The sequence below is a fragment of the Cuculus canorus genome, chromosome 3 (assembly GCF_017976375.1).
Source record: "Cuculus canorus isolate bCucCan1 chromosome 3, bCucCan1.pri, whole genome shotgun sequence".
Classification (NCBI taxonomy): Eukaryota; Metazoa; Chordata; class Aves; order Cuculiformes; family Cuculidae; genus Cuculus; species Cuculus canorus.
Window position 1 is genome coordinate 119,113,434 of NC_071403.1, and position 17,152 is coordinate 119,130,585.

General features: G+C 43.4%; 1 protein-coding gene across 4 annotated transcripts in view; it reads left to right on the forward strand.

The window, feature by feature from the left end:
• Nucleotides 1–17,152, forward strand: part of EVA1A (eva-1 homolog A, regulator of programmed cell death) — a 208,062-nt gene that overhangs the window by 58,588 nt on the left and 132,322 nt on the right. For 3 of the 4 annotated variants that reach the window (XM_009560443.2, XM_054063340.1, XM_054063342.1), the window contains exon 3: nt 10,330–10,453. In XM_009560443.2, coding sequence (XP_009558738.2) covers nt 10,330–10,453 — 124 coding nt within the window. The remainder of the gene's footprint in view (nt 1–10,329; nt 10,454–17,152) is intronic. The other variant, XM_054063341.1, reaches the window with a different exon arrangement.

Consider the following 17,152-nt stretch of genomic DNA (forward strand, 5'->3'; position numbering starts at 1 on the left):
GGCGAGCCATCCCTTTTATTGATTTACTGCAAAATGTACTTGAAACATTTCATTTACCAGCATGACTTATAGCTGTGTGTGTAGCCTCATCCCTTGTGCGTGACTGGCCCACTTAGCGCATCTGGAACAACTTGATAACGGGGAGGATGTAACCTTTGGCTTTCCATGCCATGGTTTTATGTGCAGGAGGGATTTAAAAGAAATCCTTACTTGTCTAGCTTAGATCCTTATGTCCTAAGAGCTGTTACTCATTAGCTTTGCCTCCGATACTTACAGTGCTTGTGATTATGGCTTCCCTGTTTATCAGAGTGAGAATTGTGTTCCCCCTAGCCAGTCTTGCAGCAGATCTCTTGTACAGTAAGTTTGCTGCCTGACTGAGACCATTCACCCATTTCTGGGGATGCTGACGTGCTAGGGAAGTAGTTGACATTCACTGTGCTGCCACGAATTTCTTGAGAGACCTTGGACAAGTTCCTGAGTTGGAGAAGACCCATAGTACCTCTTTAGTGCCCCTAGATCTGACTTTGATAGTTCGATGTGCTGTGCTTGGCCAGGGTAAGATCAGTCTGAATGCCAGAGACGAATATTATCTTCTTTCTCAGTCCTAGAGGGGGTGAGGCCTCTCTGAAGGGTATGCCAGAAGCTCTGCAAGCTGAATGGCAAGCTGCCTGCAGCTCACTGGTAGGAAATGCACGTATGTAGGAAAATTGGAAAGCTGTAGACGGGAAAATTGCATGTATTTTTGTGGTTTTGTAACTTGGCTATGTGGCTGCAAAAGGCATGACCAATTGTGTGTGTATTCTGACTGACAGCAATTGAAAAAGTCAGCCAAACCAAGCCCTTCAGAATTAAGTATATAAAATCACTGTGTCTAATCAAACTCATGACTGTATAAATTTGCTCCTTCTCCGGAGAGTGGCCTGGAGGGAGTGTAAGGGGCAGTTATTATTACTATTCTCTGCAAACGCTATGTATGAGTAACAGTTAATTCCCACTTAGAAGCTCTCTGTCCTGTAAACGTCCAGTTCAGATGTTGCTTCTATGTTAAAAAGAGAGAAGAAAGAGTTGATTACACTCAGACAAGCACCACTAATCCAGCCTTATGTGCTTGGCTGCCAGGATCCTTTGCTTTAGTCACTTGTTTTTGTTTGAAATGAAATGCAGACCACTTGGGAGAGCGTGTCAGAGACATTAAGGCAGTGACCCCGAGCTACACATTTCTGTTATTATAACATCATAATGTCAGATTCAGTGGGAGATTTCCAAAAGTACAAAGAATTTGGAAATTGAGACTGGGATTTTAGTTTTGATGTGCTTGGTCTCTTGTTAACTTTTAGATCTAGTCGCATGAATATGGAGAGATCAGAAGAGCAAAATAAGGTTATGTTGAAAGCCAGATATTATTTGCTTTTTTTAACAGCTCCCCCTGCTCTCCTCACTCCGCTCAGTTTAAGAGGAACCCATAGTGAGCACAAGTTGCATGAGAATATATGTCAGAAAGGAAAGAGATTTGTGCTGTGTTCACGAAGCATCTTTGAGATACTTCAGAAATGAAAGTGTAGAAATATCCCACTCATCCTTTAATGATAGAAGTTAATTTGGGACACTAGTGCTGTTAATTAACAGTCTGGTGTGATATTGGCTCTGCACTTTCTTTGTAGAGTCCTGTTGAGGGTATTCCTGACTGGGAAGCAATAGAGTGCAATGTCCTTGTCCCAGCCAGAAGGGATGGATGAGGGACAGAGAAGAACATCTGGATTCTTTCTGGCTCCGGTAAAAGGGACCCATGCAGTGCAAAATGTCTTGGCAGAGGAGGTCTGTGAGGAGGAGCTTTCCGGTGGCTGAACGATCATTTTTTTTTGGCGTGTAGGTCAGGGAGATCAGTTGCAAGGACCAAAGTCTTTCTTTCACCTAAACAAGTAAATTCTTGCATATTAAGAGTCATTTCAGTACATCAAAGTCATACCTCTGAAAATGGTTGGCAATAGGTGCGAGACAGTTTATGAACGCTGCATAATTTATGGAGAGAGGTGCATTGTATGTCCACTAGAAAGTCTGTTTCACCAGAGCAGGATCATGCAAAGATGTTAGCTTGGGTCTTGAAGCTGCAAAGCTGCATTAACACAGTCTTGTCTGTGTTGGTGTCATTGTGATGACCTGTAACTCTTACGTACCTTTACCCTTTTGGAGCTATTATGCAGCTGGTCTGAGTGTGCAACCTAATAACGTCAAGAGCTCGAAGGCTTTTGGTAGGTTTGTGTGTTGTGCTTTCTCAGTGGAGATTTTCTCTTGCTTCGTAATCCCACATCACCCAGATAGAGTTGGTGAAACCCATTTTTGATCCGCACAATGTCTGATTTTAGTGTGAGAAAATGGAGAATCAGCTAAATTACATTGGTGCACAGCAGGGGGAGACACGGGAACATCTGGAGGTACCTTTTACTCCAAGGACATATGCTAGGGACCATCCTCATCTGCTTTAGCCTCTCCCTTATACCGCAATTCTCTCACTACTGCATACATTTGCACTTCCCTGTCATGGGAATATCTCATGAGATCTTGCCTCTAGAGAAATAAGGAAGCTGGTAAACAGATAAGAGTGCACATTGGTTCATCTGAACACATAAATGTGGGCAAGGGGGACAAAGGAGAAGTATTAATTGCTTAAAGATAAGTGCTTCCTAATAAGTGAATCTGTTTAGTAAGAAACCTAGTCATTCCTAGCCAAGCTCACAATGCCCAGCTTGTGCCTGCAAAAATACATCGAGGTGCATTTATATCTGAAGGAAGCCTCTCCCCTGAAGAGGATGAGGATTGGAGTAAATCCAACTGGAGTAAATTTGTGCACAATGCACAGACCTACCGAAAATCTTCAGGCTCTTGACATTATAAGGTTGCACGCTCAGACAAACTGCATAACTTCTTTATAAAGCTTTCCACAGCTGCTCATTCCTGGATCAATATTCCTGATGTTACTTATTTTCAGCAATAAACCACACAAGGTCTGTATGGAAGAATGTTTAATGGTTGGCCTTAACTTATTGCATGTTACCAGAAAACTAGATTACATTTTACAGCAGATTAACTGCAATATTCTCATTTTGGTAAATTGACAGAAAAATAAAACCACAGCTTGTTTGGAAGGAAGACATAAATACCTGGAGCAAAACTTATTTAGAAGGGAAATAAAAAGCCCTAGAGAGACACTTATCCATTGTGTTTCTGCTCCCAGATATTTATCGAAGACTTTGTAGGCTGACTTCTGTCTTCCTATATACATGTATTGAAATCAGAAGGACACTGCGCTTCAGAGGACAATGTTTTACTGCCTGACTTGTTTCCCCAGGAGGAGCTGTGCTTCCAAGGCGCTCTGGAGCCGAGCCATGCCTCTCCTTAGAAGGATTAGCTAGTTTAGGGTAGAAGTGTGGGCATGGCCTGTGGCCTGGGTATCTTTCAACACTCACTGGGACAACCAGTCCTTGGTGAAAAGAATCACTAGTGCTGCTGATGTGGTATTTCCTTTTGTCCTTTAAGTGAGATACAGAACACCTTTGCTGCCACCATCTCCCGCTGTCGCTCCGGCAGCGTGTGAAGCGGCTGTACAAAAGCGAGCAGATTCCTTGCATGCTAACCACAGGATTCCCTCAGCCCCTCTTCCCCCTTTTTTTTTTTTGTTTGACCAGGAAGGTTTCTGTGTCAGAAAGCAAAGAGGAGCTGACCTCTTCAGTGATAGAAAAATGAGATAAGCTTTCCAGTAGCTGCATGACTCTCAAAGCATGGGCCAGTTGTTGATCAGAAAATGAGGAGGCTGAAAGGGTGTGTGAGTGTGTGTGACTGTTTCTGAAGAGGGTTTTAGTTTCCTGAAGTGTGCTTGATTAACTGTGTGCCAGAGGAAAATAAGAAGTAGAAGAAAATTATATGACTGCTCAAGCTTTCTTGGCAGACCAAGGACAGTGGCTGCTGCCAAGCCAAGTCACAGGATATTGCGTGGTCCTGCTGATGTAACAGCCCTAAGTGGTCTTGATCCAATGAGAAAGGGTCCTTTCTCATGACTCTGAATGTCTATAAGATAATAATGGTCAAGAGGAAATAGTGAGGAAATTGATAGGAAGGGGGAATGATGGTCATCAGTGCCACTGGGAGGAGAACACACCATTTGTCACATTGTGCATTAGATCTCCGCAGCTTACAGACAATTTGAACAAGGACAGTTTCAGCCTCAGAAATGTCAGTGAATTGAAGAGCAGTTTGGGTCTTTCTTCATCAGACAGAATCACAGAATTGTTTAGGTTGGAAGAGACTTTTAAGATCATTGAGTCCAACTGTAAACCTAACACTGCCAAATCCACCGCTAAGCCATGTTCCTGAGCACCACATCTACCCATCTTTTAAATACCTCCAGGGTGGTGACCCAACCACTTCCCTGGACAGCCTGTTCCAGTTGTTGACAATGCTTTCAATAGCTAGGCTAAACCTCCCCTGGTGCAACTTGAGGACATTTCCTCTCATCACTTCTCACTTGGGTGAAGAGACCAAGACCCACCTTGCTACAACCTCTTTTCAGACTTGCAAGGAGTGATAAGGTCTCCCCTCCACCTCCTCTTCTCCAGACTAAAAGAATCACAGTTCCCTCAGCTGCTCCTCATAAGACTTGTTCTCCAGACCCTTCTAGACTATGTTAATTGCTTTGCAGAGGATGGTGAACAGTGAGCTCTGGATCCAGAAAAGATTACTGCAGAGCTGAAGTTGCTCTTAGAAATCACAGAACCAGTGCAGCTTCATTCATCAATCTTGCCCAGGCTGAAGATAACACTCTGGCAAAATGCTCCACCAGCCAATTATTTGCAAACAGAAGAACTACTTGATGCAAAGGTCATAGATAATCTCTAAATTGTTGTATCTTTGAAATCTTTGTCTTGTCTGAAATAGCTCATCAGAGCAGTGTAATTATGTGCTGCAGAAGAGGAGACACTGGAGGCAGAGGTGGCCGGTGCAGCCTGTCTGCCTGATGAGGCAGGACTGCTCCGTGGGGTGTAAGCCTCCTAATGCTTTGTTTACTCTAAATTTAAACTTTCCAAGTCATGAGGCTTCCATCATTTTCACTAAGACCCTGCTTGACAGTGTAATGGTTTGCTCTCAATGATTTTTTTTTCCCCCACTTTGTGTTTCAAGCTTTCCCTTTCTTTAATCCCATGACTCTTGGTTATGCATCCTTTTGTGTTTCTTCAGCTTAGACCTCCTCTCCCTTTGAAGTTGACCCCACATACAGATTAAGTTTCCCACTGTTAGGAAATGTAGGTAATGGTTAATTAAATGATGTTTGTAATGCAGCTTTTATCGAGTCCTTCTAGTTCCTGAGCGTGTTCCTGCTCTTTGTGAATCGCTCTCTCTGGGCTCTTTCAAGGCTCTGCCAGGGGACCTCTGGTGAATCTTGCTGCTGTGTTTTAACATCCCATCCCACTGCTACTTGCCCTACTGCCCCGCTGGTGTTTACTACTCCCATAGCAGAGCTGGTGAAAGGGAATGTGTGCCCAGTTTTCAGCTCTTTATTTTACCGTCTGGTGTGTTAATGTGAGTCACCAAATATGTGGATATAGATCCCTCCTGATGACTGCTGTGAGCGTTGGAAGGTCCATGGGACCGAGATAAGTGATAGCTAGTAGTGTACTAAAACCTGCCATAGATTAGCAGTCGAGATTCAGGGCCTTTGGTGTATTCTTCTTGTGATGCACAGATTGAATGTGGTAATCTGAGCAAAGCTGAATTGCTTTCTTGTGTAGCAGGCTGGGGATGCTGCTTGATTAAGCCATAGGCAGATAATTATCAACAAGGATTTCACTTCCTCATGTGTGCTGTCTTCCCCTGTTGCCAATCCTTGGAAAATCCTCTTGCTCCACGGACTTCAGTAATTGGCATGAATAGATAGAGATGAACGTGCAATCTTCAGATAATTGGAAAAAAGGACCTATAAATAAGTTTGGTAAATTAAAACTTAAAATTACAAAGTTTACAGTGTGTTTTCAAGTAATGCCAACATTCAGGAGTACATAAAACCCTATCAAAAGTCAAATAAAATGCATCATGAGACTATTTCTAGTGCATTGCACTGGTGGCTTTGTAGGAACAATACATACTGCCTTGTTTTTTTTATTTGCTTCTCATTGCAAACAAGTGGAGGTGCACCATATATGTGTTGGTGTAACTTCATCATAATGGCTATATCTGGACTGAATTTGACCTAAAAATACTTGACCACTTTTTAAAAAATTACTGGTATCTTCTCGTGTGAAATTCCTGGTACAAATCTCTGCCCATCATCGTCTGACTGCACACAGACATGATCCATTCATGCAGTTGGCTCTCAGAGTTGTTCTCCTCAGCAACATACATCTTAGGTAATTATTTAGAGGGGTTCCTGTGAGTAATTTCATGCCTGACTGACATGCCCTGCAGTCATCCTTATGTTGCTTTGATGATGGAGGCTGTACAAATGGCAAAATCCCGGTTCCCATTAAGTTTCACCATCGGCTTCTATGGGTCCAAAGCTTCACCCTTAGTGTGTTGAATCTATGAACTACTACAAGGGACTAAGAACTGAGGTAAGTTTAATTGCCTTGGGTGTTAAGCTCAGTTGTGGTTTATTTTAAGCGTGCAGAGGAAGAACTTCTTGAAGAGTGATTTGAAAAGACCAAATGGAAATGAGTGCACTCTTGGGAATGGCTGAGGACAGCCTTGTGGCAGAGCTCACACCTAGTTCTAGATTTAAAAGGTTGTTATCTAATGAGCACAAGCAATCACTTAGCTAATGAACACAACAAAATGAGCACGAGAAATGTGTTTCATCTGCAATGCCCACTAGGAAGACATAGCGTTGAGCTTGAGGCTGCCCTTGCTTTAAAACTCGGGTCACTGCAGTGAGATTAATCCAGGGCATAAATCGCAGGGGTTAGATTAGTGTTTGTTTTACTTGAATTCACATTTCTTGCTCTCTTATCTTCTCTAAATCTTGGAGCTTCTTTGCTCAGTCATGAACCAGAGAATGGAATGGGTTTAAACAGCCACAGCTTCCCTCCTGAGCACTGGCTGTCAGCCCTCGGGCGTGATTTACCACTGGAACGCAATTACAAAATGGCACAATGCAATTAATGTGTCTTCCCTCCCCTTTCATGCCAGACAGGAATTCCTCCTCCACCTTCCTCAGTTGGAGTGATTTTTATAATATAATCTAATCCAATGTGCCTTTATTTTGCATTCCTTGGGGGTCTACCAGATGGCAACGGCATAAGCAGCTGTTTATATATCCCAGTTAGGGATGATTCTGCGTGTCTACGACTACTTCTATGCAAGTTCAGATTGTTAATGGGCCAAGTTTTGTTTGGTTTTGTGGTTGTGTTTCCCCACCTTTACAGCTGACAGCGGCAGCCAGAAATGCAAGGCAAGCGTCGAATGAATTGCCTCGTTTTTTCCAGAGAATAAGTAAAAGCCATGTGAGCTCAGGATGTTCCCTCTCTAACAAGTGAACTCCCGGCTTTCCTGGTGTCGGTTTGGCTGATCATAGAATCATGGAATGGTTTGGGTTGGAAGGGACCTTAAAGCCCATCCAGCTCCACCCCCTGTACTCTTTATGGACGTATTTCATTGTACCTAAGGCTTTACTCAGAGAGTCAGAAAACCTGAAATCTTAATAATTTTTTAAATTTTCAGGAAAATCGTTGCTTTTGAAGGGGCAGCACATTAGAATTACATGAATGAAAAGGAAATACTGGTTTTTTTTCTTCCTGTGAAATAACTTCTCAGAGTTATGGCTATTATCAAATTAAGTTGAAACTGTGGGTAAACACTACAACCGATTAGTAAAAGGAATATTCAGCCTCAAGAGCACATGTATTTTCTGCACTCTCACTATGGCATAGGTGACTTTTACACTTTAATTGAGGTCCAAACAGTTCTCTAGGGCTCTATGTTACTTTGCATGCTGCAGAAAGCAAACTTAGGAGGTTTCCCTTAATTGGAATATATAGACTAAGCAAGAGCTGCCAAAGGTTAGAGCAGAACAAGACAAAGTGGCAACACAAGAAGGTTGACCAAGTTCATTGTTCTCTGTGGTTGGTTAGTAACTACCTTTGCTTCTGGTGCTTGAGCCTAAGGATGGATGAACACCTGCTGCTTAGACGTCGAAGCTGAGGTTTTCGAAGAGGCTTCTTGTTGGTCTAACTGAGTCTTTGCTGAAACCCAGGGTGATTTTCCTACCAGTTTTAATAGCACCTATTATGCAATACTGAAGGCTTTAGGAACCCCCACCCACGTGCTATGAATGTGCTTTGTGGACCAAAACCCTAAGTGCTGCCTTTGAAGGGAGAAAGCTTCCCTTGTGGGAAAGAAGACATTCCGGGTTCTGCTTCTTTCCCTTTGCTTCATATTCCTAGCACTGCTTGGGTGTAAACACAGCCGTGGCTCTCCGGTACCAGCAAATCCTTTCAGGTGTACAATGATTTGGAGCGGATTTCTCACCTATGTGAAGCACTCAAGAGTTGTTCTAGTTGTTCTTTGCCTTGTCAGATGAAAAGAGGTATCTGCGTAGACGCCTCGCTTAAGTTCCTTTGCAACCCATTGGATTTTGCATTAAATTAAATTTCACATGCTGAGTGAGCAGTCAACCCTTATGAGCCTAGAGGAAAGAATATGTTGTTTCTATGCATTTAAATGTGACGATGAAGTTGGGGCTAACCTCTCCTTCACAGCCTTTCCGTCCTAAGCCCTGTATTTTGAAACGAGATGCCTGAATTTTATTACCTTTGTTAGTGGAAAACAACAGCATATGTTCTCTGCTCGCTAGGAAAAGCCTCAGTTGTCTTGGTTTGAACTTTAAAATAAAGGTCAGGCTTGAGGCAGGCACAAATTCTTGCATGTGTCAGCCCAAAAGGTGAAAGCTTTAGGAAGTTGTGAGCAACCTCAAATGAGGCAACTGGAACGGCTGTTGTTCAGAGGGTGACATTCAGAGTTAAAATGCTAAAGATTATCTATATTACATTTAGGGACAACTCAAAAATAGCGAGTAGTCACTGAGGCAGAGAAAATCGGTTTGAGTGGCTCCTGATAGAGAAGGAACAACCTTTATATTAATGACACGGGGATGGGATTGTGGGAAAGCCCAAGTATCGAGGTGGGTGTAAGAAAAGGGAGGAGGGAGAAGACAAAATAGACCAGGGGATTTTTACAGGAATTCCTGAGAAAAGATTTTCCAGAGCTTCCTTGCAAGTGAAAATTAATTGTTTTGGGACTGGAATTCACAGCTGTATTGTAGGGTCTTAGTGAGGCTGATGGATTACCTTGCTCTCTGGTCTCAAAATGCTCTGACAGGTTCATATGTGTCAGGCAAACATTATGGTAATTTTAGCACTTTAGGGGCTCTACAGGAGTACATAAATACCACCAAAGCCATCCAGCTGAATTTAAAACTTAATTACTGCCCTACTTAATAATATTTCCCCCCCCTCTTCTGCTTTAGAGGTTCATAGGGTTAAAAGAAATCATTAATCTTCCTTAATGAAGCTATTTTCTAGCAGGAGACAGAATGTCTTGCCCCTGTGGATTCTGAGATGGAGTTTTTATGAGTGTTATGAATGGGAAAGTGGGGAGCAAGCATTAGAGGAAAAGCAGTGCAGAAAATGGGATAGGACCCAAAATGCCAGTGGTGGGAGGGCCCTCCGCCTTGCAGGCCCTTGCTGAGTTTAGCTAAAAGGAACGTGATAGTCATGGGGCAAGAGGAGTGAGCGCTATTAAAAACTGACTAAGTTGGCTGTATAACAGTGTTCCCACCACAACTACTGGAACTGGAATACCGGCAATTGCCAAAGCTTTTATATCACTGAGTCAAGAACTCTCTTGAAAGCTGTGGTTGAACTTGTGCATCTCCAGGGAATTCTAAAGCAGGATGGTGGTGGCAGAGTTTGTCTCTGTTTTTAGCTAATCCATATCCTCAAAGCTGCTTTTCCTGGGGCAGCACTATCTTGTACAGTGATTAAATTCATGTCAACGTTTTACAGTCTCTGTGACCGTGCAAATCTGTCCTTTTGCATCCACTAAAGAGAAAGACATGATGCTCCTTAAAACAATGCCAGGTTGAGTCCTCTTCCAGCCCATGGCTCCTCTGGTACCTGCTGTGTTGAGCACCGTTGCCTATTTTGTGCTGTGGACAGCTGGGGAGGCAAAGGTGGCCTTGCTGTTTTTGAGCTGGTTTCCTTTTGATGATCTCTTTGGTGGTGGAGATACTGAAGTACCTTTGTTTCTCTGTTTCTTGTGCGTGTCTGTGTGCATCCTTGGCTGCAGAAGATGCTGGATGAGTGCCAGGACAGGCGGAGCTGCCAGTTTCTCGTCAATAGTCGGCTCTTCGGCGCGGATCCGTGCCCTGGAACCGGCAAGTACCTCATCGTGTGGTACAAGTGCAGGCCAAGTAAGTATCTTGCTCTTGAATCTATTTGCTCTGGCAAGACCATAGCATTTTCATACTTGATACTTGACAGAGAGGCCTTTGAGGACTTTTGGTTCCCTTCCACCTTTATTTTTGGTGTAAGATAACCCCCTGGATGTTGAGCATTTCCCTTCTCCCACTTGCTTGCATCCTTGCTGGGATGCTGCTGCTCCAGCTCCGTTTTCCTTACTGGCAGCCCCAGTTGCAGATTGTTTTTGCAGGTGCCAGCGAAAGCCTTTGCCAACACTGAGCTCACGCTGTTGGCAGTGGGTGGGCTGCTTCCACTCCCATCTGCAGCCACCTCCCTGTCTTGGTGGGTTAGGGGGACTTTTCCTCTCTCTGTCTGCCCTTCCAGAGAGAAGTGGGAGCTCTTTGCAGGCAAAGACTTCAGATCTGGATGCCTGAGGCAGGCACAGAAGATGCTGGTGCAAGAGGAAGCTCACCATGCCATAAGCCAACTTCAAATTGCTCCCAGATCAGGCTGGGAAACATTAATCTGCGTTTTGCGTGATCTCACTAGTTGTGTTTAAGTGGAATGGGGCTGGTGTCTGGATAGTGGGAATGCAGTCATGCACGCTGTGCAGTTTTGGTCCAGGATGACCAACACCATCTTGGCCAATTCCTGGTCCCACTGGGGGAGTTAGCACAGTGTGGGCACTGTTCTCCATTGGCACTTTGGAAGCAGACACATTAATTTGGAGACAGATGGAGTTTGATGGTGGCCGAACTGTGTCAGTGGATTTCAACCAGAGCAGGCCCTCACTCTGTTGGTGTTAATAGTCTGGACATGGCATTTCAGACCAGCCTAATCCCGAGCTTTTTAGGTGATGTAACTAACATGGTATCAGCATCATATTGACAAAATTTTGGGAGAATAAAAGAAAATTTGCACAGTGAAGAAAAACATCCCTGATGTCAGAAAAGGTTTGAAACAAAAGCAGTATCATTCTGACTCTGCCAGCAGCACAGAAGTCTTTTTGCACGCAGAGACCTGTGCTAATGAAGCGAAGGGATCTGGCAAGATCTGTGAGGAATTCAAATGAAAAGTAGGTAATGAAGCACCTGCATTTTTTGTGGTGTTTTTGTCAGTGATTGAAACATCCCTTGTTGGGTGAGAAGTGCATCCCTGAGAGAGGAGTGATTAGCAGGGTGTTCTGACAAGTCCTCCTAAACCTGCAGGTTGTGTATCAAAGCTCTCTTGAGTAATCTCACTATTCAGGCCTGTGCTGAACTTCTGAAGGTACTTCAGGATCCCATCTGTGCATAAATATTTATGGCTTGGCATTCTTTGCTAATTACAGATATGCTAGAAAAGAAGGAGTTTGCGTGTGTGCTGGATAAGTGATTTTTCCTGAAAGACAGCAGGGGAAGCTGCTTGAAAACATTTCCCCAAGACATTTTTCAGGCAGCTCCAGTTTTGTGGGGTGAAACAGGGTAACCTGACACAAATTATTGTTTCTTAATAGCTGGGCAAACTTCTAACCAGTACCTACTGGGTTAATAGCAAGGTTTGAAAGATGGGAGGATTAGCGTTGCACAGAGATTCCAGGACTTTCTTGGTGATTTGAGATGTTAATTTTGAGTGTCAGAAACATAATCTAGTGCTCAAGTCAGTTCAATAACTATTTAGTAAGTCTTTTCACCCTGTTGTAGGGAGAAGGGTAATGAAAGGACTGGAGAAAGATGGATCCATAGAATGCAAAATACAGGACCATGAGAAATTTTGGTGGGCTGTTTTGAGTATTGAATAGTTGAGTGTGATTTATGAGCTGTAAATGAATCCAGTGTACGACCTTCATGTTAAAGAGTTGATCTCAAAAGCTGTGGTCCTGTGAGCATTGATCTGCTCCGGAAAGTCTAAGCGGACTTAATTGTAACCAAAGAGTACCGGAGTCCTTGTTGAGAGCTCACACTGCCTGGCACATGGATTAATCCATACCTTTATCAAAAGACAGATGCAATCTTTTTGGACTGTGTTTTTGTTTCTGAATTTGTCCTTCTCAACAGTAGACATGACAGAAGTACTTTCATAAGAAACCACTTAAGGTCTGAATTTTCTTCTAGAGACATCTATTTCCTTCCTTTGCCTATCAAGGGAGGCCGATGTGACCATGTTACTGAAATAGATCCCTTGGATAAGTGCCTACCTAGGTAAAATGAATGTGAGTTTTCCTGTATACAGGTATGAGAGGCACTTTGGGAAGAGACCTGCAGAGTCTGGACAGGACATCTTTAGCATAAAGTAATGACGGCCAAGCCCTCCGACTCTCAGTCATGCTGGAGCCTCAAAAGGCCCCTGAATAGAGGTAGTTATCTAAAATGAAAGGCTTCGTTGAAAGAAAGCAAAACTGAAGTTAGTGGCATTTACTTGTACCTATGCTGAAGAATAACTAGATGGTGCAGTCATTCCCTCCAGCCACTGTCAGTGCAGTTATGCCTCTCTGACATTACGTCGTATTTCAGATCTAGTGGTTTCGATGCTCACTGGCTGTGTGGGGTTCACTCAGAAGGCAAAGGTGCTATTTTGGGTTTCTCATGGGCAGAATTTCAAGGAGATGGAGGACAGTAAATCACGCAGAAACTGAAAGCCCCAGATTTTCCAAATGGTGGGACTCCAGTGAGGAGGGGGCAATTGAAGCCATCTCTGCTCTCCTGACTGCTCTGAGATTGCTTTCACTGGAAGTTGGGAAGACTCTTGCAGAATCTGGGTGCTGAAACATTGTGGTTCCCCTCTTCTAGAAATTCAAGGAAATATTTCAGGGAAGTGCTTGCTTAAGTAGAAGCAGTGAGAAATTCAGTGGCCTGTGTGTCTCGGGGAAGTCTTGGGTTAATCATGGTCCCCTGTGATCCAGTGGGTAGATCTGGGGTCCAGTGGACACTCATCTTGCGTATAAAGGACTTAGATGTGTGCATGGGACTATTTGGCAGCCTAAAGTATTCTCTGTGCTTGAGAATAAATAAATACACTTTGTGTGTTTATTATTTTAATTTCAAGGTACAGATGTTTAAGGATATCAGAAATAATCAATAAAATGCCCTATCCTGCCTCAGTTATGGTCAAGTGAGACATTTCTTGCTGTATGTGATTTGAGGGCCAAGGTTCATCTAAGTGTGTAAAGGCTTACCTTTTATTTTCTTTTCCCATAGCATGTGGGACCTAGTGTCTAACCTGCCCAATCTTTGGGATGATGTTCAGAAGCACAGTGCAGATCTCAGCAGAGCATTGTTTCTAAATCTGGAGGTGCCTCTGCTATGGACACCCTCAGCAGAGAGCCCCTAGAGGGTCCCTGCAGGTCAGGGTTGGGAGGTGTTGCTGTAACAGTGAAACCTGGAGTTGTTCTCTGTTAGCATAAATGTAGCCTGGCATTTAGCACTGATGGCTTCCAGTGGGAAGTTTAGGTGAAACCACTCTGTTTTAAAGGCTAAAAACGTTGATGAGTAGGGTGGTGGGCTGTCCAATGCCTCTAGGTCTCAGGACCAGAAAACTGGTGCATTTAATTTATTGGGGCCAGTGTAGCCTGAAATCCACACCCAAAGCACACTGAAGCCTAAGATCATGCCCTGAACGCACAGAGGACTTAAATCTCCAGGGTACCTTTCAGGATCATTAAAAAAATGCACACAAATCCAATTATTTCTCAGGTAACACACTGATTTGATTTAAACACATTAAGTGTAATTACCAAGTAGGCAGCAGGAACATATAATTAGAGGGAATTGACATGCTGCTTAATTGGTCTAACATGAATTCCCTCTTAGTGAAATCTGGATTCACCAATACTCTTTGAACACTTTGGTATTTGTTCATCCCCCTGACTTCAGAGACAGAGAACCATGGAAGATCGTGTGTTATTGTAAACTAAGAAATGTTTGCTCTGCGTGCCAGACTTTCTGGAGGGGCTGCATGGTCTAATCCTGGCTGGGAACAGGATCTGTGGGGCTGTCCAAGTCATGCTGAAGAAATTATTTCACCTCTCTGCACCCCAGCAATACCGCTGAAGCTGGTTTTACTGACGCTGGTTGCTGCTCTGTGCTGTACAAGCAGGGATAAATCTGCTCTGTGTGGCATCTATTTACCCATACTAGCTTTTTGGTTGGTCGGTTGGGTTTTTTGTTTGCCTTTGTTATTCCAAAAGAGGCGATGCTTGTGAACAAAATGAGGACATAAGTGCTTGCCTGTCTCTGCAAAGGGACAGATGTGTTGCCTGAGTGGCCATTCGCCCTCAGTGCTGTTGAGAAAGGTGGGCTTCTGCCTCCCTTATGTGGCTTCCCACGTGAGTGTCCCATGTAGTACCTTTCTCTTGTCTCCTCCTTGGCCATTGCCATGCTGTCCTGGATGCACCATCCCTTTCCCAGCTCTAAATAGCCCCAGCTGCAGCCTCCTATAATGCTGTAGTGATATTTCCCCTCTTTTGTATCAGGCAGTTGCTACTTTAGTTTAGGACTTGAGGATTCTGGGAAAGATAATCTCCATCCAGTGGGGTTTTTTTTTTAATTATTGTTATTTTTATTTAATTTTAAAAAGCTGTACGGAGCAGCTGGATGTGATAATTGGAGGCTGGCGGGTGTGAAGGCTCTTTGTATTAATCATTCCAGCGTTGTAAGAAAATGTAAATCTAAACTTTACTGCTCTCCTTTCTATTCACAAATGTAAGCCTAAAAGCTCTGAAGTTTCGGAAAGCCTGGATTGTGACCTGGGCTCCAATTGCAGCTCAAATCCCTCTGTAACAGTACAAAAACATATTGGTGAAAGGCACATCAAGGCTCTGAGAAATTCATGTGGGAAGGAAACTTGTGTTTGTTGGTAAAGGGTGAAGTGCCAGAAGTTTGTGTGGGGTTAGCAGGAGGAGCGAGGGTGGAGGGAGGTCACTTTGTTCTAGTTCAGAACCAGTAGCTTTGATTTATGGGGAAACCTTTGTGCTGAGAATCGACCTGGTCACAAGTTTTGAAGAGAGAAGGCAGTCATTCTCTCCACCATAGATTGATTTCTAATCTAAGAGGCTCAGTTAGTTGTTGTGAAATAGCAATGATGTTTTTTAAAACATGGGAATGCCCATCCTGATGTCCTTGCCAAAATCTTTCTCAGATAACTTCACTTTTCTTAACAGCCCTGAGCAATTTTACTTAGAAAGCAGCTGAATTTTAAAATAAATGAGGAGTTCATTCCAATTAGAACTTCTTCTGTTAAAAATGTCATCTTCAAGTTTGCACCCTCTGTCATATAGTGATGGAGCTGCTGCGCTGTGTCCCAAAAGTGTCTGCCTTTTGGTGGGATTTTTTTTGTCAGTGGTACTTCAAACCCCGGACAAACAGCAGAATACCATTACCTGTGGCAAACTTTTCCAGCTGTCAAAGAACCGAGGAGTCATCGTCTGTGTTGGCGTTCCCAGTGGCTGGTGAACGTGAAGCTGCCTTACGTCTTTTGGGGGATTGGTTTGGTCTGCTTGTCATGTTTCATTTGGATTAGCTGAGATGTATGGAAAGGATATTTTAGAAGGACCAATTAGGCTTGCAGTGAATGCATCTTGTTTGCCTTTTAATTTCCCTACAATCCTTTCCTTCAGTGTGAAATCTAGTGTGGGCTTTGCCATTGACTTCACTAGGCTGAGGATTGCACCTTTTCTGCTAAATTCATTGAATACGACATGAAAAGCCTGGTCACATCACACATCCTCAAGGCTTTCTCTCTCTAGGCAGTTTGCAAAATGCTCCGAGTGAAAGCAGAGGGCAATAGAAAGAGTTTGTAAAGCAGAATTTTTTGTGGAAATTTCAGAGGAGAGCAAAGAGGAACCGAAATGTATTTCTGATCCCTTTCATGCTGGTGATTGATTTTAGTGCTGGGATAGATTGGTAATTCCGTAGTTATAAACCCTTTCAGAAAAGCATTAATCTCCTTTGTACGACAGGTTTATTGGTGGCAGAAGTTCACTGTATTGTTTGCTGCATGGCTTTTTGGTAGGCCAGGCTTTCCAAGGCAATGTGATGGAGCGAAAGCTGTTAAATGGGCACATCCTTCTGGCCCAGCCGCTGAGGCAACAGAATAAGCCTTTTACCTCCTGCATTCATTAGCTCGCTCTTGCTTATCTGTATTATTTCAAAACTGTTAAGGTGGTGCAGGGAGTGGAAATTTATAAGGGCAATAAAACCTCAGGCAGCGAACGCTGTGGTGATGAAAAGGTGTAAATAAAGGAATGCTATAAATAACAGAGGACAGATCCATCAGCCTGCGATTGGGGTCAGAGGAACTGTAATGCTAACGATTAATATTGTTTTAAGCTGTTGATGCACAGAGATTTTCAGGCGCTGTCAAATAGCCCTATCTCTGTAGCACACTAATCACTCGGCTGTCAGGAGCGGGATTAAGAGGAATGCGTGATTTCATTGTCAGTGAATGCAGAGATTATTGTCAGCCCCTGCCGCCATGGAGAAGGAAACCACTGCTGACCTGGGAGAGTTAAGAAACACAAAAAGATTAAAAAAAAAAATGCTCATTTTTCTTTCAAACCTCATTATTCAGCCTTGATTGACATAATAAGGAGCCAGTGAAGACCAGGATGCTTTTTGCTGATGTAGGTGGAAAGATTCCCTTTGCCAAGGCTGGGTCTCCAATATCCAGAAACTACTGGAGCAGTCAAATTCTGAAATCTGCCTGCATTGTATAAATCACAGAGCTGTGACTTT